The sequence below is a fragment of the Varanus komodoensis genome, unplaced genomic scaffold (assembly GCF_004798865.1).
Source record: "Varanus komodoensis strain SLA01 unplaced genomic scaffold, ASM479886v1 scaffold64, whole genome shotgun sequence".
Taxonomy (NCBI): Eukaryota; Metazoa; Chordata; class Lepidosauria; order Squamata; family Varanidae; genus Varanus; species Varanus komodoensis.
This window is the reverse complement of record NW_025336273.1, coordinates 1,621,393-1,641,626: the sequence shown is the minus strand read 5'-3', so window position 1 is coordinate 1,641,626 and position 20,234 is coordinate 1,621,393. Positions and strand designations below refer to the sequence as shown.

The following is a 20,234-nucleotide window of genomic DNA, read 5'->3' as shown; positions in this document are numbered from 1 at the left end:
AGATTATAAAAATAAAACTCTGGGGAAAGAGAAATGCTTTTCCCTCGGGCCAGATGGGTGACAGTGGGGGTACAAAGGAAGCCTCCTTATGGAGGAAGGAGCAGGTGAGTTCTTTTGCACCTGCCCACCTCACCTCATTTGGTGGGGCCACCCAGAGGTGGACCTTAGAAGACAATTTAGCAGCATGAGCAAGAAGGGCGTCTTTATGTAGCCCCGCTTGAAACCAATTAGGACTTTAAAAGTCCACACTGGCATAGAAACATAGAAACAGAGTGAGTCAGAAGGGACCTCCAGGGCCATCTAGTCTGACCTCCAGGACCAGCTGGCTCTGCTCACGACATGCCCACCATGTGCATGTCCAGCCTGTCCTTGAACACCCTCACCGATGGGGCCTTAACCACCTCCCGTGGAAGCCCATTCGACATCCTCAGGGTCCCGACTGTCAGGAAGTGCTTCCTGGCATCCAAATGGAACCTTGGCTCCCTGAGCTTTGCTCCTTTGGAGCACGTCCTGCCTTCCGTTGGGCCAGGAAATGACCCGGAAGCCCGTTCTGATGGGAGAGCAGTGGGCCTATCCAACGGCCCAACACTGGCTCTGCCATTTAGGATATCTGCTTCTCCTTCATGGAGTTTTCACTGGCTCCTGTTTTTGTTCTGTCAATTCTGCCGCTGTTTTTTATTACATTGCTTTAAATGCATTGTTCTCCTATTATGTTTTTCTGCTGTGTTATATTACTTGTTAGCCACCTTGAAATTTTGTAGAAAGGCTGACTATAAATCCACATCCTCCCAAGATCCCTTTTGAAATTTTGAAGTGTCTCTGCTGCTGTCAAGGCCAAACCCTTCTCCCTAATGTGCTATTTTGAACAAACACACGAGGAGATTTTTGATGCGAGAGAGCCGCCTGCAAACATGCGCTGCACCACCTGCTGATCCGAGTGGCACCATCGTGGGAAGAAGACGCCACCTTCTTTTCCTGCACGTCTTCCTTGGCTCCTCAGCTAAAGGATGGAGTGTATCAGCACAGGCTGCAATTCCAAAAACCGATTATCTGGGAGTGGCGATTAAAAAGAATCTGGAAGCAGACCTTTTGGTGTTTGCAGAGTGTTCACTCCCCAAGTTCATGGTCTCACTGTCGACTTGATTTCCACTTGTGGAAATGGCTGACCTCATTTCTTCTACCCAAGTCACAATGCCTCCCCCTTCCCACTTTTAACCGTGGCGTTGTGTTAGCTTTTGTTTTGCTGTGACAAGTAGGGGTTAGGGCAGGATGGTTGTGCATAGGCAGAGTGTGTCATATTTTACTTCTGACCTAAGGGAAGGCCTGTGGGTCGGCTGCATGCAGCTGTGCTGGGAAAGGACCCTGCCCGGAATCCTGCAGAGCTGCTGCCAGCTATTGTAGGAGAAACTGTCTGGTCTCTTGCCTGAAGAACTGTGGCTTGGAAGAGCTATGGGAAAGAGCAGAGCAGCTCAGGTGGAGGAAACTGTGCCGAGTCCAACCAAAGACGCGTCCGAGCTTGTCACTGAGCCTGCTCCGTGGCCATGAGGGTCACGTCAGGGTGTTCTTCTATGCTACTATTGCATCTTCCTGGAGCTTCTCTGAGGGCTTCTTGGCTGTTTGCGGCCTGGGCCAGGGAGAGAGATGGCAGAAACCTTGGTGGCACACTGTGATGAGCCCGCACTACACTTTGGAGATAAGGTCACTCTCCCTGGTATGTCTTGGACGCCACCGTTAATGCAGTTCCGTTCGCAGAGGAGCCCGGAGCACCATCTGGCTCAGCTTTATTGGATGAGTATAGTTGTGGCCTGCAGATGTGGACAGGGTGTGTGGCCAAATCCGATCAGCCGCCTCTGTGCTTGACCCTTGCCTGTCATGGCTTATCACATCTAATGGGGAGGGAGGGTCCAGCCGGTCATTCAGCCAGCTACTCCTCTTGAGTGAAGAAGCGGTGTCAGCCATGTTGAAGCAGCAGTTCCTAGGCTAATCCTGAGAAACTTAGCCTGGACCCAGAAGGTTTTACCAACTATAGGCTGGTTGCTAATATCCTGAGACCTGTTCAGGGTAGAAACCTGTTCTCCCCTGCAGAGGAGGGCAGGAGGCACTCCAACGGAGCAAAGCTCAAGGAACCCAGGTTCAATTTTGATGCCAGGAAGCCCTTCTTGAAAGTCAGAACCCCGAGGGTATGGAATGGGCTTCCATGGGAGGTTGTTGAGGCCCCATCGGTGAGGGTGTTCAAGGAGAGGCTGGACATGCACATGGTGGGCATGTCGTGAGCGGAGCCGGCTGGAGCCGGGGGTCAGACTAGATGGCCCGGGAGACCCCTTCTGACTCGCTCTGTTCCTATGTTTCTATCCTTTTTCTGGGCAAAGGGCTTGAGTGGGAGGTAACCGGTCAATGCCAAGTACTCTTGAATGGAACAGATTACCTAGATCCATTTCAGGCAGGCTTCAAGTCTGGTTTTGGAATGGGAACTGTGTTGGTCACCCAGTGGGATTTCCTTCTCCAGTTAGAGGGATGGGGGATGTGGAATTGGTTGATGCTTTTGGACCTTTTTACAGCTTTCAGTTCCATCAGCAATGGGAGGCTTTCGGATAGGGTTGGACGCAGTGCTCTCCAGTGGTTCTGCCCCTACTTGGGTAAAGATAGAAGATGGTGCTAGGAAATTAGTGGTTTGTCTCTTGTCAGCCATGCTGTTCCACAGGTCTCTCTTCTGCCTCCCATGCTATTTAAACCCTACATGAAACCAATGGGGGTGCTTAGTTGGAGGTGTAGGCTGAGGAATCATCCCTGTGTAGAGTGATCTCCTTTTCATGCCACCCAGATGGGACAGTGGGTGCTCTGAAACAGTGCCTGGGCTCGGTAATGGACTGGATGAAGCCCAGAAACAGCGGCTCCATCTAGGCCGGATGGATGGCGTACTGTTAGCGCATTGTTTGTCCACTCGGCTAAGAGGTGTTCAACATGTTCTGGGGCGGCTTGCTCTCCTCCTGGATAGTTTTGGTGTGATCCTGGCCGAGCATCGCTACTGCAGGCACACGTGGACTTGGGGCGCAAATCAGCAGGGGCTGATGGGCCCTCTGCGCCCTTACCTGGGCAGTCATGGTTATCCATGCTCTGGTAACCTCTCATCTGCCTTCCCGTATTGGGTATGCAAATGGTCTGGAAACTTTGGCGGGTCCAGAATAGGGCAGCAGGACTGCTGCTGGGGACTGCTCAGTATGAGCATGGATGGCCGCACTTTCCCCTCTGCACCAGCTGCCTGTCCGTGCCCAGGCCCGATTCAAAGTGCGGATGTTAAGACGCAAAGCCCGAAACGGGTTGGGGTCAGGCTCCCCAGAGATGGTCTCCTGCCGTGCATGCCTTCCTAGACCAGCGCCAGCGTTCCTTCTCTGGAAGCCACCTCCTTCACTTCCTTCGGTGATGAAGAAGAGGCCCGTTTGTGTTGTCCGAAGAGATTCTCAAAGGAGCTTGCCGGGCACCTACTCTGTGCTCTTTTCGCTACCAAAAAGTGACCACCTTTTCATTTTACCAGGCATTCGAGTTTTTCAGTTACTTTTAAAAACTCTGCTGCTGAATTTTACCTTTTGACTGCTGCTAAGTTCCATTTGATTTTGATTTTTAATTGTATAAACTTGTGATTTTTATATTTTATTGTCTTACATGTTATCAACTGCCGTGAATCTGCCAGAGCAAAGTAGTTATTGGGTGGCATAAAATTAAATAAAGGCCCCACCCTGCAGAGGAGAAACAAGTATATTGGTTTCCAAAGGGTTACATTGAATGTGGCAGCAAGCTAAAGTTAGTACTGTAGCACTGTTATCCATAAGACGGTTTTCTGGCCAGCTTTGGTGGCAAATTACCAGTTTCAAGGGGCTTCAGTATACTTCCAGTAAGCACAGCCAACATGAATGAGTCTCTGAGCATGCACAGAGCGGTTTGCTGGACCCAGGCTGGCAACTACTTCTGAATATCCTCCTTTTGAGCACCCCTTCCTCTGGGATGCCCCTTTTGGAGACAGGCAGACCTCGTCTCTGCCCGTTGCCCCTCCTGCTGGTTGGCCCCTCTCCCCTCCCCTCGCCTCATGGGATCAAGAGTTGTGCCAGGCTCGGCCGGCTGCACAAGTTCTCCTCCCACACCCCCCTCCCTGCCGTAGCAAATCCTCACTCTTCTCAACGGCGGCCTGAACACCTGGGGAGGGTCTCCTTGAGAGAAGCCCCTCGGCTTCTTCCATTTCAGCTTCTGAGAGGTCTGATTCCCGGACCTTGCAACGCATGGCAAGAATAATGTCCCCATTCATTCCCAACAGAAACAGCATCACAGTGTTTATATCAGATCTTCTAATCGCCACCTAGTGGACCTGTCCTGGGTCGTCCAGGCCTGTTACACATGTACAGATGGGCTTGCTCCATCAAGGCGCGGCTCAGGAGGCGTCTGTGCAAAGCATTTCTCCGTCTGCTCGCGTTCCAGAGGTGCAGACACTTCAGCATGACATGACCCTGCTGCCAAGCCAGCACAGAGTTTTTGTGGTCCTGGGAACTCCCTTCTGGAGGCAAGGTCCAGTCTAGTGTAGCATTTGGGGTACATGAAGATTCAGCTTCATCCTCCTTGTCTTCCTCTCTTGATGTAAAGGACTGCATAATTTTTGGCTGCTTTCCCCGCTCATTTCAAGGGATATTCTCAAAAGTAGGGGTGCTGTAAGCCTTTCTGGTTAACATAATACTCCCTGGGGGTTGTAACCAGCGTAAAGACAAACAGATTACTGCTTCTCCGTCCATGGCAACGACAGGTGCTACCACTTTGACTGCTTTAAGCTGACGCTTCGAAACTTTACAGTCTCTCTGGTGACAGCAAGCGATTTCTTCCCAAGCACTTGTCAGACTTACCAAATTTTCAGGGCCTCATATTACGGCTTTGAGAGCCCCTGGGTGCAGCTCGTAAACAAACCTGGTGATAACCAGCAGGTCTCTCATAGAGAGTTAATCAAGAAAACAGAATTGGCATTCTATCACGGGGCAGCTGCGAATAACTGAGCACAGCTGTATATGGCAACGTTGTTCCAAGGATCCGACAGTTCTACTCAAGTTCCATTCCAAGAGTAGAAAACAACAGCACAAGATAACAGTTTAGCTGTTCAGTTTGTTTCGGTGAGCAGCTGGAACAAAGCACTGCTAAGCTGCAGCGGAAAAACACCAAGCAGCTTCTCCCAGACACCATCTTTCCTGGCCTTCCTTAGAGCGACAGCAGATGTTCCTTGCCTGGCACGGGGGGCGGGGGGGGCGGGGGGCAACCATTCCGGATACCCTGGATGGAAACGGATGATCCAGATCCATTTCGTTTGGAGTCCAGGCCAGGTTTTGACTTGGAAATGCCTTGCTCGCCCTGTGTGATGACTTGTCTTGGGGACAGGACAGGCCATGTTGATGCTATTTGGATCTCTTGGTGACCTTTGAGACCATCAGCCAAGGTATCTGTTTGGGGGTAACTGTCTGCATTGCAGTGGCTCCATTCCTTGGCTAGCTCCAGAAGGTCGTTTGGCAAATATTGCTAGACGCCACGGATTCTCCTGCATGGGGTTGCTCAGGACTCGGTTTTGTTCCTCACGCTGTTTAGCATCCACCCATGGGATCATCTGGAGTTCTGGAGTGCATTGTCATCAGTGTGCTGATAACCCCAATTCTCCTTCTCAGCCTCGTCAGGTAAGGCTGTGGATGTGCCCAATGGCCAGGACAATGGAGTGGGGGAGGGCTGGCCAGCTGAGGCTCAGTCCACGAAAGACCGAGGTGCTGCTGCTGGGTGTTTCTTCTGCCCAGACGGAGGATTTTCGACGACCTCTGGGTGTGGGTGCGTGTCCCTTGAAGGAGAAGCTATATAGCCTGGAGGGGCTTCCTGAAGCCATTTCAGTCCCTTGAGCCTCACCTGGCCTCAGTGGCATGAAGTGCCTTCTACCAGGTTCAGCTGTTAGCGCAGCTGTGCGCCTCCCTCGGCAGGGGGAACCTGGTTCCAGTCATCGATACTCTGGTGACCTCCGAGGAAGTTTCCTGCAATGCAGCCAACGTGGGGCTGCTCCTCAGCGGTTGCAGCTTGTACACATTGCAGCAGCCGGACTGATAACGGGGACCGAATGGTCTGAGTGCATAACACCAGTTCTGGCCCACCTGCACCGTCTGCCTCTCTGCTTCTGAGCCCATTTCTGGCTACGGGTTTTAGCATAATACACAGCTGGGGACTGCAGTGCCTTTTGGAGTGCCTCTCTTGACCTGCATCGGATGCTGAACATCAGAAGTCTCGCTCCATGTGCCACTTCCAAGGGACAAGAGCCTCCTCGCCCTCTGGGGCCTTCCTGGCACCACACCACTGTCATCTTTTCAGCACCAGACTAAGACCGCCTTCTCATCTCAGGCATTCAGGTGACTCCCATGATAGAACGAAACGGGGCCCAGTTCATGATGCAGGTACCGGAAACCCAGCGATCCACCTTCACAGCAGTGTTGCTTTTTGAAGAATGACAACATTCCTGGTGCTGCCTGGAAAACAAGCTAAAACTTACGTGTGGTTCTCATGCGGTCTCCTGTCCAGGCAATTCCTCGAATCAGCTCTCCTGGAGTTCAACAGCTCGTTTTTATCGTATCGTAAACTGTTCTCCGGGCTTTGGCCAGTTCCATTAATCCACCGCCGAACGGTTGGTGGCTCAAACTCTAATTTCCCAGGAAAGGTCACTAGCAGTGAAAAGTGTCCTGGGAGCACTTGTCGCATCGAACGGCAGCATATAAATTTAACGAGTGCGTAATAGCCCTCTGAGCTGCGTGTTACGACCCCGCTGCCAGCCCTTCCGGTAAATCGTTCCTGCCTCCGAGCACGGTGTATCGAACAAAGGCAGAATTTGGGCTGTGCACTGAGGTACCGTGGGTGCAGCGGGATGTGGACGCATGATCCCGCGAGGCTGGATTGGAGCAGGCTCCTCCCAGGCTCCCACAGAGGCCAACCGGGTGCCTGCGGGGACCCCACAAGCAGGAGAGGAATGCAACGCGGCTACCCTCCCGGTCCGTTTCCTAGCGACTCCTGTGCAGACGGCCTGTGATACTGGACTGTCCTCCAGTGACGGAAGGTCAGCGATGGGTCACTTGCATCTGACTTGGGAGTCCGTCTTGTGTTCAGCAGGGAACCCTTCTGAGCTCTGTGTTCCTACCCTTACTTATTTATTTATTTAAAGTTTTTCTATGCCGCCCCATTACTAAAAGTCTCTGGACGGCTTACAAAGAACAAAAAAATGAAGAACAAAGCAAACCATAGCAACGACAACACACAACATGCTGCATCCAATAAATAGTGATAAAACCAATTAACTTTATCATTAAAAAACCCAATTAATTGTTAAAATATTGGGAAAATAAAAAGGTCTTCACTTGACACCGAAAAGGATAAAGCGATGGTGCCAGGTTAACCTCCCCGGGGAGCGTGTCCCACAGCTGGGGTGACTGCAGAGAAGGCCCTTCTTCAAGTAGCCACCCTCCTAATTTCCTTTCCAAGAGGGCTTCCGGAGTGGGACCTTCCACTTGAGTGGGATCTCAAGGGCTGGGCCGGCACATAGGAAAAGAGGCATTCCTGCAGGTATCCTGGACCCAAGCCGTTTAGGGCCTTATAGGTCATCACCAGCACCTTCAGTTGGGCCTGGACTTGAATTGGCAGCCAGTGTAATTGAGATAGGACCGGCGTGATTTGGGAGTATCTGCCGGTCCCCTTAATAGCCTGGCAGCTCCATTCTGGACCAACTGATGTGTCTGGACCATCTTCAAGGGCAGCCCCACGCAGAGTGCATTGCAGCAGTCCAGCTGAGAGGTTACCAGAGCACGGGTCACCGTTGCCAACCAGGTAAGGACGCAGCTGATGCATCAGCCGAAGCTGAAGGAAAGCGCTCCTCGCTACTGCCGGCACCTGGTGCTCCAGGGACAGCTCTGGATCGAGGAGCACCCCCAGGCGGCGCACCCTGTCCTTTAGGGGACTTGCAACCCTGTCCAGAACAGGGCTAAAATCCCTCACCTGGGAGGCTGAACCGCCTACCAACAGAACCGCCGTCTTGTCTGGATTAATGGAAGCCCGGAACCTGGCTCTGATGAGGAATTCCCAGATGCCATGTTTGTTCCTTGAGCCATGACAAACAGGAAATGAGACGGGCCCGGTTCATACAAGGAACAGCAAAGAAGATGTCCCCTGGTCTCTAGTAACAAACATCTGAGTGCTTTGCATGCAACGGTGATCATGTGGAAAAGCTTCTGACGCAGTTCTGCTTACTTCAAGTATCAGCCCAACTGCTGGGGAAGCAGAGGGCTTTGAAATTCAGAATGTCGTTCCACATAGCCCCCTCTCAGACCTTTTATCCGTTGCTGGATACGGAATATTTTGGCGGTACAATTATTCTTAGAGTGTCATGATATCAGCTCTTTGTTTTTACTACATTTCAACCAGCAGGAAAGATGAGAGCTGGCCAGAGCACATGACTTTAGTTTGAAGTTGGGTTTTTTTGAAGTTTCAAAGGAAGGCCAGGTCTTTGTGATCTGTTTGATGGCAGGCCATGCCTTTGTTCTATTAAGTGAGCTTTTAAAGAAACCTTGAAATCTGCAGAAGGCAACAGAGCTGTCCTCGCTGCTAGAGGGGACCCAGAATTTCATGGGAAAATGGCTGACATAAGATGTACTCACGCAGGTTGTCAGGAACCTGCATGCGATGCCCACGTTCTCTGGCCTGAGCTGCCAGGATGAAACTGCAAGGCACAGGAAGGCCAGTTGTTAGATCGGCTGGACTTCAGAAAGGACACAAAAGATGGACTTGGCCCTGGTTCTCTATGTAGAGTTTTCCTAGCCAGGTTTGTGAGTGTGCATGTAAGTTAGTGTCTGACTGGGCAACACACGGTATGATAAATAGGCTCAAGATGACGGCAGTTGTGTTAGCACCCTGCTTGCTGTTCAATTTGTTACCTGCTTGAGAGCATTCAGCTTCATGGGGAGACTACGTCGGTAAGAGTTTATGTGTAGGCATTTGCTAACTTGTGCAAGTGGATTATTCCACTGGAGGCACTCAGGTGTGTTTTGGGAAATTTTGCTGAGTTTGGGCCGTCTTGGCTAACTGGTTATGCCAGTGAATAAAGGTTGCATCTTCACATGTGCTTGGAATACTTTCTGCATGCCTAAATGGGCTAGTCTGAGAGGGGTTTGCCCCCCCCCTTCCTGTATGATCTCTAATTTAGTTAATTATTGCTCTGCCACCTTTAAAGATTGCAGTTGCCAGGAAGCAGAACATTAAATGAATGTTTGCCATTAATACAAATTATTGTGTTTTGACAGTTTGCTAATCAGCTAAGAGAAAATTATGCTGTAAAAATATGTATGATTGCCATTTAACCAACCCTCAGGTTTTTACATGAATGGAGTTTCTCTTTACTAAAGGCTGTGCATTTTAAAAATGATTTGGGGGTTAAATGAGCCACCTAAAATGCCTTGAGGAAGCGGCCATGGCTCAGTGGTAGAGCACCTGCATGTAGAATTTCCCGGGTTCAAACCCTGGCATCTCCATGTAGGGCAGGGAAGACTCTTGCCATGATGTCCTTGGGGGGCACTGCTGCCAGTCAGGGACTGCAACACTGGCTAGGTGGACTCTGGACGAGGCAGCTTTCTTGTTCTGCAGTCCTAAGAGTCAGGCTGGATCAGAGCAAGGGTCCATCTAGGTCAGCATTTCGTTCCCACAGACACCCCGACTGCAATGGTACTCTTCTTCCTGTGTTCTTCGGCTACTAGTGCAGAGAGACATACAGCCCGAAGCCATCCTCTAGCAGCCCTTGCCAACTTTGGTCCTTCATGAATATACCCCCTTTAATGCCATCCAGACTGGTGGCCATCCAGATTGGTGGCCTTCACAGCATCTTGTGGGTGTGAACTTCACGGTTAGCTAAGCATTATCCGAGGAGGAACTTCCGCTTGCCTGTGCTGAATCCCACTCAACAGATGACCCCAGCCTCTAGAATTGTGAGAAAGGGAGAAAAATGCAACCTACCCCTTTTTCCGTGCCATTCAGAATTTGGTACCCTGCCATCACGTCTGCCCTTTGTTGTTGTTATGTGCTATGAAGACATCTCACACTTTTGCTGGCCTTATGCACGAGCGCCCTCCGCAATGTCCTGCGCTTCTCAGCCATGCTCCGCAGTCGTCAGCCAAGGCCGCAGCTTCCTTCATGGAGTCGATCCATCTCACATTCGGTCTTGCGCTGCATCTGCCTTCACTCTCTGTAGCATCATTGCCTTCTCATGCTGACTGCCGTTCTGTCAGTCCAAAGTATTCGTCAAGCTTTCCTCCAGCACCATGTTCTGAACACCTCAGTATTCTTCCTATCAGCTGTATTTACTCTTCAGCTTTCTCACCCATATTAGTGACTGGAATGCAAGAACGTGGATGATCTTGGTCTTGGCCTTCAGTGAAATATCCTTATTCGTGACCATCCTTTCTAGTTCCTTCGTCATGGCCTTTCCAAATCTCTGTCTTCTTCAGATTTCTTGGCTGCAGTCTCTGTATGCTCGTTTAGTTTTAAGTGCTACCAGTGAGAAGGAAGGACTCCCTGGAGAAGAGCCTGATGCTGGGAACAATAGATGGCAAAAGAAGGAGGGGACGGCAGAGGATGAGGTGGCTGGATGGAGTCACGGAAGCAGTCGGTGTGAGCTTAGGTGGACTCTGGGGAATGGTGGAGGACAGGAAGGCCTGGAGGAGTGTTGTCCGTGGGGTCACAATGGGTCGGACACGACTTCGTGACTAGCATAGCATAGCATAGCATAGTAAATATTAGATTTTTAACGAATGGGTTCCCATAGTGGGTTCTATCCAGACTGTGAGTGGTGGAATATGGCAAGTCTTGGAAATCGTGCCCTTCAGTAAATGGCTGGAAGAGGTGTTTCCAGCCTGAAGTCAGCAACAGTCATGCCAGCAGTTGCTGCGTCATGTGTGGCAGCAGCTTGAAACAGCAGTGGTGGCATCCTGTGGAAGAACACGCAGGCTTTGGGCAGCCCGCCCGGGATGACCACACCATCGGCCAATGACGGGTTTGGGGGTGAGCGTTTAAACCTGAGCGGGTTAATACAGGGGCGGTGAACGAATCAGTATCAAACGGGGCTGGCTTGGTCCCAGCTGGAAATCCTAGTGCATCAGGTTGGTGCATGCTTGGAGACACTATTGCCTTCGGAGCAAGGGCTTCCTACAGGGTTGATCTTCCGCTGTAGTAAGTAGTGGGTAGAGTCTAAAGTCCATTTTTTTTTGGTATCATAGAATCATAGAAGAGTTGGAAGGGGCCACAAAGGCCATTGGGTCCAGCCCCCTGATGCTGCAGGACACCAAGTCACAGCATACCACTCAGGTGGCTCCCCAGTTTCACCTTGACTGTTATGAGCGGAGCTGGCTAGAGCTGGGGGTCAGACTAGATGGCCCGGGAGACCCCTTCTGACTCATTTTGTTTCTATGTTTCTATGAATGCCTCTAGTGTGGGAGAGCCCACCTCTCTCCAGGCAGCTGGTTCCACTGTCATATTGCTCTGACTGTGAGGAAGCTTTTCCTGATGTCCAGCCTGAATCTGGGTTGTCGCAGCTTGACTTGATTCTTCCGTGTCCTGCATTCCGGCATCAGCAAGAAGAGATATTGGCCTTCCTCTTTGTGGCAGCCTTTGAGGTCCTTATAGAGGGATACCATGTCCCCCCTCGGCCTCCTCTTCCCAAGGCTGAACAAGCCCAGTTTCTCCTCATAGGGCAGAGTTTCCAACCCCTGGATCACTTTTGTCACCCTCCTCTGGGCCCTCTCTAATTTACCTGCATCTTTCTTAAATCTTGGTGCCCAGAACTGGACACAGTATTCCAGGTGAGGCCTGACTAGCGTCGAGTATAGAGGAGCTACTACTTCTCTTGATTTGGAAGTAATACTTCTGTGAATGCATCCCAAAACAGCATTTGCCCTTGTGGCGGCTGCATTGCATTGTTGGCTCATGTTTAGCGTGTTCTCCACATTTGCTCTGAGCTCTTTCTTTTTCATTGCTGTTGAGCCACGTATTCCCCATCTTGTATTGATGCCTTTGGTTTCTCTTTCCTAGGTGGAGGACTTGGCACTTGTCTTTACTGAATCTCATTCTGTTGCTTTTAGTGCAGTGTCCAAGTTTATCAAGATCGCCCTGGATCTCCATTTTGTCTTCTAGGGTGTTTGCTACTCCACCCAGTTTTGTATCATCTGCAGATCTGATTATCTTTCCTTGTACGTCCTCATCTAAATCATTAAGAAAGATATTGAAGAGCACTGGGCCCAGGACTGAACTCTGCAGCACCTGCTAGTTACCTTCCTCCAGTTTGAGAAGGTGCCATTGATGAGCACTCTTTGTGTCCGATTTAGCAGCCAAATTTGGACCCATCTAATAGTTTTTCTATTTAGCCCAGGTTTTGCTAATTTTCTTATCACAAAGTCATGGGGCACTATGTCAAAAGCTTTGCTAAAGTCCGTGATTTGAAATGCAGATCCTCTCTTGGTATGGCTGAAGAGCTCTTGCGTGCATCCACATTGTACCCTCTCTATCTGCAGGGCAGGTCTGGCTGGGAACACTCATTCCGCATCAGAGAGAATTTGGTGGTAATGGATCCTTGCAGTCTTGCCCAGCCCAGAAGCCTGTGATGGGACTGCCAACCACGGGAAACCACTTTTCTTTCCCAAAACATTTGCAAGTGTAGTCTAACGATCCCCGGGCTACCATTGTGGTGTTGGCTGCTGCCACACCAGGTTGTCTTCCTTTGTCGCTGTATTTTTTTAAAAGACGGTTTATGCATTTATGTTGACCTCGGTGTAGAATCTGGCCTTGAACACTCCATGGCTTGGATGGGAAGCTGACTTGTATATATGCCCTCCCGCCCCTTGAGATCAGCAACAGATGCCCTTCTCCGGTAACCCTCCGTGAAAGAAATTAGGAGGGTGGGTACTCGGAGGAGGGCCTTCTCTGCGGTGGCACCCCAACTATGGAATGTGCTCCCCAGAGGGGTCTGCCTGGCACTGTCGTCATTTGTTTTTCGGCGCCAGGCTAAGACCTTTTTATTTAAAACTCATTTTAATTGTTAAATTATTTGAATTAATAGGATTTTAAATTTTTAGCTGAGAATGCACCAGGGGTTTTTAAACACTTTTTTAAATTGTTATATTGTTATTATTTATGTATTTATGTATCCTTTGTGAGCCGCCTCGAGGCTTTGTTGCGATGGGGGCGGCATAGAAATGTTTTAAATAAATAAATAAAATAAATAAATGTCTTCATTATGCATTGTGTCTTGTCTCATGCAGGGATGGGCTGCTTTTGGGGAGCTGAGAGGAAATTCTGGAGGCAGAAAGGAGTCTACTCAACTCACGTGGGTTATGCCGGAGGACAGACCCCGAATCCCATTTACGAAGAGGTTTGCTCAGGTAGGGCTGATCTTTTCATGGACTGTAAGCCTCTTACTGAAGCACTGTGATATAATCAAGCACACAGAAGAGGTGATGGATAATCTGCACAGGTGAGATTTCGGAGTGACCTTATAGTGAACCTGGGCATTGAACTGTCTGCTCAGGCACTCCAAGGCTCTTGGCAGCCTGTTACCAGAAAGTCATTTAGCTGCAGCCTGGAGGTTGTGATGTGATTTGTGTCTTCTGCTTGGAGCGCGTGAAGCTCTGCCTGAAGCAAAACAAAAGATCGAAAAGCTCCATCAAGGATAACCCAAATTCTGTGCCAAGCCTCTTGGCATCCCACAACTTGTATTCATTTTGACAGTGAAGCAAATTGGCAATGATTTCCTCATTTTGTCCATTATTATTATTATTATTATTATTATTATTATTATTATTATTATTATTATTGCTTCTGCAAGGATAAAGGTTTGTGTGAGGAATCAAACATGGTGTTGAACTTGTGTCACCAGGCCACTGAAGATCTGCTTAGCACCCACCCACCAAGGTGGTCTTTTAAGGCTTATTTTGCAAGAAATGGCTACCAGCTAAACCAAAACCAAACCGTGGGAAAAGATAGTGGTGCCATTTCTTCAAAGCATCTCTGTCTGTCTGTCTGTCTGTCTGTCTAGCATCCATCCATCCATCATCTCTCTGTCTGTCTGTCTGTCTGTCTGTCTAACGTCCATTCATCCATCCATCATCTGTCTGTCTGTCTGTCTATCTATCTATCAATCATTTTTCTGTGCTGTCCAATACTCAAGACTCTGAAGTATTAGCATCTGAAGTTCTCCTATATTATCCTCCTGTATTAGTAGGACCTGCTAGAAGAACACCAGTGTTGTAAGTTTACCCCAACCACTGATTCTTGGTGATGCCAGAGTGTCCCCTGAACTTGCCCGTCTGCCCCTTTGAAGCCCAGGCCACTGTGCTGGACGGCAATGTTGTAGGGCTGTCCGTGAAGCAGGATGCCCTCTTAGGAGCCTTGAAAGCTTTGCGGAGCAGGCTGGGCGCCTCACTGGATCCACGTGTGGCAACATCCACTCAGACACCAGCGCCGCTGTATGTGACTTCACAACAGCAGGAGGGACCTCTGGCGTGATGCCAGTAGCACTCGCCGGCACAATGGGAAATCTTGCTGTTCCAGCGAATGCCACCGGCAGTCTGAGAGCACCGTTTCTCCGGCCTGGTACCCTTCTTACGAATTGGCCTTCAGTCCGCAGCATCGTGGCCAGGGATCAGAAATGCCGGGCATTGTAGTCCGGGACCTCTGAAGGACGACGGGTTGGGGAAGGATGTACTAGGCTCTAGGAACGAGAGGTCCTTACGCCAGCATCGCATGGTGCGCATCAACGCTGGTGCACTGCAGGATCCGGCCCATTGCGTCCTCTCTCGGAATGTGCAACGCGGCAGCCATTTGGCGCAACAGAGGGCCGAGATGGCCCTTGCTGAAGATCAGGGTGTTTTGTTTATTTATATATTTATTTGGAATGTTTGTATGCCGTCCCATTCGCATAAGCCTCGGGACGGCTTTCCAGCATCTTTTGTTATCAGATGCAGGAAAAGCACCTCAGCTAGTGCAGACGCCGCCCGAAAATAGGATCCTTCATGCATTCAATCATGTTGTCGGTGCACTCAAACCATTCTGCAGGTTAGCTGACCTCATTTTGATTGTGCTTGGTTACTAACAGAAGCTAGGAGCAAACCGAGATATTTTAGTATATATTCCAGTCTTAAAAATGCCCGCTCACATCACTGTTTCTGTTGTCAAGATTCATACTGTCTTTTATGAACTGAAAGACTAAACGGACCGCTCCGATTTCTGAAGCCGATAAATACCCTGATAGGGAATTATTTTTACATCAGAGTAAATTGTTGTACAGATGCAAATGTGAAAAGACATTTGCAATTGATAAGTGTGTGGGGCTATTTCCAGTGCATTTGACTCAATGCACAAATATAAATTTTTTGGCAGGCATTATGCGCCACTCATGATGTTCATTCACTATGAAATAACTCTTCATAGTTTGCTTACAGATGTTCAGAACAATTCTTTGTTTATCAATGTATTCATAAGCGATTTAAAATTTGTGCATCTCAAGGGGAACTGAAATCTGGCAGGGGGAAAATCTGCTAGGCAGTTCCTTCACTGTTTCCCTTCTCACATTCATACACACCACACCACACCACACCGAGTTCTCCTGAAATCAGGTTTCTTACATTATATTTATAATTCAGACTTGAGTCTGTAGAGCAGCTTTTAAAAAGTAATTACACGGGGCAACATCCACTTGAAACATTATTTTTCACCCGGTTATGTTACCCCAAAAGTTATTTGGTTGGTCTTTGTTTAATCGAGTCACCCTCTGATGCTTTTCCTCAACAGCTGTCAGTTTATCTTTTAATATGCGTGAGTGATCTTTGAAAATTAATAGCAATTTAAATGTACGCAGCCTGAATTTAGCTTTGTTGCTGTGATACCTACAGGGCTATTTGAGAAATGCTGCTGCCCACAATTGCCTTTTTTGTGGGATGACCCCAATTCTAGAATTTTGTGGCGAATGGCAATGATTCCTGTCCCATTGATTATGTGGCATTTAAAAAATGTTTTGTCCATTTATTAAGAACATTTGTATCCTACCTCCCCCTTTTTGTTTAAATTGAAGCTTGTAACAATCAGAAACAAAAGCAGGAAGGCTGGGGAAAATAAAATAAAAACAAACATTGAGTAAATACAGTAAAAATAAGCATTGATCAGCTTTAAGACCTTTGCACAAGTCATTCTGGTAGCCTGCAAAGCTACTAAACCCAGAAACCCTCCTATGCTTGCCTTGATGAGAATATTTCACATAATTGTCTAAAAGGTGGTAGAAAATCATTCCTGCCCCTTTTATTTATTTATTTATAATTTTATTTATTTATTACAAGCTTTTGTATGCCGTCCTTTATATAAATATCTCAGGATGGCTTATAGCAATGTAAAACAATTTAAAACATCTAGTAACATTATCATTAAACATTAACTGTTTTAACAATAGATTAAAATAGTGATACTGTATGAAACAATAAATAAACATCAAATTAAATCAAATAGACAAAGCAAAAGTGATTGGAATCATTTAAACTATTCACTTTAAAATGCCGTTTAAATAAAAAGGTTTTGACCTGGCGCCGAAAAGAGTATAAGCTCGGCGCCAGGCGTGCCTCTCTGGGAAGCGCATTCCAGAGTCTGGGCGCCACCACAGAGAAGGCCCTGCTCCGAGTTGATGACCTTTTTACCTCTCTTAGAGAGGGTTCCCAGAGCAGGCTTCTCTCGCAGATCTTTAGAGGCGCGAGGGCGTATAAGGAAGGAGGTCCCAAGCCGTTTAGGGCTGTATAGATCAAGACCAGCACCTTGAATTGGGCCTGGACTTCAACTGGAAGCCAGTGGAGCTGATAGAGGAAGCCAGTGTGCTGCTCTGATAGCGGAAACACACGGCCTCCAGCTTCCTTTTGTCTGAATGTGTGCATTTAGTGGGAAGCAACGGCGGCTGGCAATAACGGAGTTAGTGCGGTCAAGGGCATTCATTTATGGCAAGCACTATTCCTCACCAAATTTCGCAGGGTCCTCTGCCAAGAGAGTGATGTTCATCAACGGCACGGATGTTTTGCCTTCATCTAACGCTCTTGCACTGCTCCTTGGTGTTGCGGTGAGAGGAAGTATGCTGAGCCCAGCAGCCTTGGCCGAGCGAAAGTGCTCGGGGTGATTTCCGCAGCTGGGGTGTCGACCAGGGGAAACAACATGCCTGTTGGTCCACGGAGAGCGCAACCCCATCCAGAACAAGCTGCACCCAGTTCCTCGAACCCCCTTTCTTATGGGCAGCAGCACCTCTGCCTTGTCTTGCAGATTTCAGTCTGGTTGCCGCCATCCAGTCATCCAGTCCGTGGTTGAAATGCAGAGTGGGTTTCATGTGACCAGGGGTTGCTTCGCAGTCAGGCAGGATCCGCAGAGCTTGGTTCCTGCTGGCCCACGACTCCTGCCTCGTGTAGGTGGAAGTCGAGGGAGAGAATTGCTCCCCTGCCTTATGGACGTAACTGACATTGCAGCTGAAGATATACAATGGGCTTCAAGTCCTTGGAGTATGTAGAAAGCGAGTTTTGTGCGACCTGAGCACTTTTTTATGGCCACAGATGTGAGTGCGGGGATGGGGAGATCAGCAAAGCAGAAGCTGCTGGGGGTATTCTGAGTGCTTCCTGAGTGCTCTGTTTGTTTGTTTGTTTGTTTGTTTGTTTTGATGCAAAGGTAGCTGGGTGTAGATCCAAAAGCTTACAGCCTCTTCCCATTAATTAAACTGTGTTTGCATGCACTTTTTATGTAAGGTTATTTGCTAATGCATGCATTTTTGAATACCTACCGCCCGTTGTAGGCTTGGAAATGTGTGATCGTTGATTGTGCCACAGATTGTGCCATCATTCTAGTCTGGAAGGTGCAGATGGATAAATTCAGCTCCTGCATGAACTGAAATTACTTCCTCATTCGTCCCCACATGGGTGGCACAATACTGAGTATCATGACACCCTTTTATCTTAATGGAGGTGCATTGCATTTCCCATGTTAATTACCTCTTTCAAGGTAGAAAGAAGCAAATCAGTCCTGCGAGGACTTTTCTCACCCTCTTAGTTTCACCCATCATCTACACAACACCCCCCCCACCCCCCACTTTTAGGGACATTCACTATCATGCAGAGATATAACTTGGAGTAAAACCCCCAAACATAACTATCCCGTTAATATAACTGAGATGCTATTACACCTTGCCAGATGTGTCTAGCTTTCCACGATGCTTTAGTTGCATAATTAAACTACAAACATTATCCTCCCTTTCGGTAACTTCTTAGGATACCTGAAGGGTTTTGAGAACAGACTCTGAAGGAGATCACAAGATTAAAGTCTTCAGACAGTAATGAGAATGGTTCAGAACATTTCCTTTTATTGTTCAAGCCATTGTCAAGAGAATAGATTCCTGTTGGGCTTTTGTCTGTACTCTTTACAGGCTCAGTCATAAGAATAGAGGGTACGGATTTAAATGACTGATTCACGGATTCTGTGGCAGCTGTTACTACGTTTCGCCGCCTTGATCATTCAGAATTTCTTCGGCTTGTTTGGCTGTACCATTCTGTCACTTTCCTTGGTTAGCCTAGCTCACCTGGGCTGAAGGGTGGACAGGTCAACCGTTCAAAGTACCTTGTGTGATTAGAGAGAATGCTAGGAATTGGCATTACATAGAGCTGCACGTTCCCCCTTACATCTCCCCATTACTTTAGCATAGCAAATAAGGACATCGTCTTCTGTTACAAAGAGACGCGTTCATTACTGGTGCCTTCCAACCATGCTCCGGGGGACTCCAGGGTTCCTCGGAAGCTCATTAGGGCTCGCTCAGTGAGGAGATCTGCAAAATTAGACGTGCGCTTCTTTGGAAGAGAGCTTGCCCGCCCAATATTTCCCTGGCAATGTTTTCTAGGGAGAAGATTCCAAGCGGGTAACGGTGAGTGCAGCCGCCCATTCCAGCCAGCTAGCTTTGGGTCACTAACTGTGCCCCCTGGAACAGGGGCAAGAAAACTGCAGCTCACTAGATCGACTTCATGTTTCCTGGAACCCTGAGGCCCATCATCTCATACCAGGCGCAACACGCAGGTTCCAGCAAGCAGACATTACGCAGTTATGCATCTGAGTAGAAGTTTGGCCTGGAACCAAGCCCACAGCCTCATTGCATACACTCCTGGCTTCTCCAAGTATATATTTTTCCAACTGTCTGACCTAAGGGGCAGAGTGCAGTGGAAGCTTTTTAGACAATTGTTCGTGTTGCTATTGTAAGATAATTGGGAATCAGAGACACGTGCCAACCTACTGCAGACACTTGCCTGGGAACATGACTTCTCTTTGATAGTCAGATTAGCCTGAAAAATCATCTCTGGAGTTGCACTGGAGTACATGTTCTACATTAAGTTCGCTTACGATCTGTACTTTGCTTTGATAAACCTGACATTTCAGAAAAAAATAAGAATTGGCTGTGCCGACAGGAGACAACAGAGAGTTGTGTGACTGGGGCCCCTGCCCAGCCAACAACTCCGCTGCATCGGATTTATTTTAGATTTCCATCGCCCATGGCCAGCCTTTTCCTAAGTATTTGCTCTTCAGCCACATGGGCCAGAAGCTCCACCTTCTCCTGAGAATGGCTCTCTCCCTGCAGCTTTGGATTTTCCCTTCATGTGTCATCTTGGTTGAAAAGAACTAGAGAGAGAGAGGAGTAGGCTCCATCTGGGGCTGAAGGAAGGCTGACACTGAGCCTCACGCTCAGCAAACTTGGGTGCAGACTTGCAGGATGTTCAGAGGAGCAGCCATCGGTATCCTGGCCTCCCCCGTCCTAATACTCTGTGGCCTCATTAAGAGCCCCACTCAGATGGTTCATTTGGGTAGGTGACTCCACTTGCTTGTGAAAAAGGGCCGATAGTCAAACAAGATCGTAGATGCATCAGAACAGGGCTGGAATACAGGATCAGCCAGCCACCCCCAAGCCAGTGCCTCACCCTGAAGCAAGCTGAGGTGGCCAGGTGTCTTCATCTGGCTTTGGATGGCCACAGCTGTGAGCATGTTGCTCTCTTGCGGAGCAATGCCTTGCTGTCCACCTGGCATATGAAGTGGAGAGGGCCTGTTGCCCATCGTGGACGGAGCTGTTGAGAAACAGGCACCTTTGCTCCGGGGGTGATGAGCAA

At 48.8% G+C, this 20,234-nt stretch overlaps 1 protein-coding gene across 1 annotated transcript in view; it reads left to right on the top strand.

The window, feature by feature from the left end:
- MSRA (methionine sulfoxide reductase A) overlaps positions 1–20,234 on the top strand; it is a 222,515-nt gene that overhangs the window by 74,918 nt on the left and 127,363 nt on the right. Inside the window, exon 3 of the mRNA XM_044450293.1 lies at positions 13,341–13,460. Coding sequence (XP_044306228.1) covers positions 13,341–13,460 — 120 coding nt within the window. The remainder of the gene's footprint in view (positions 1–13,340; positions 13,461–20,234) is intronic.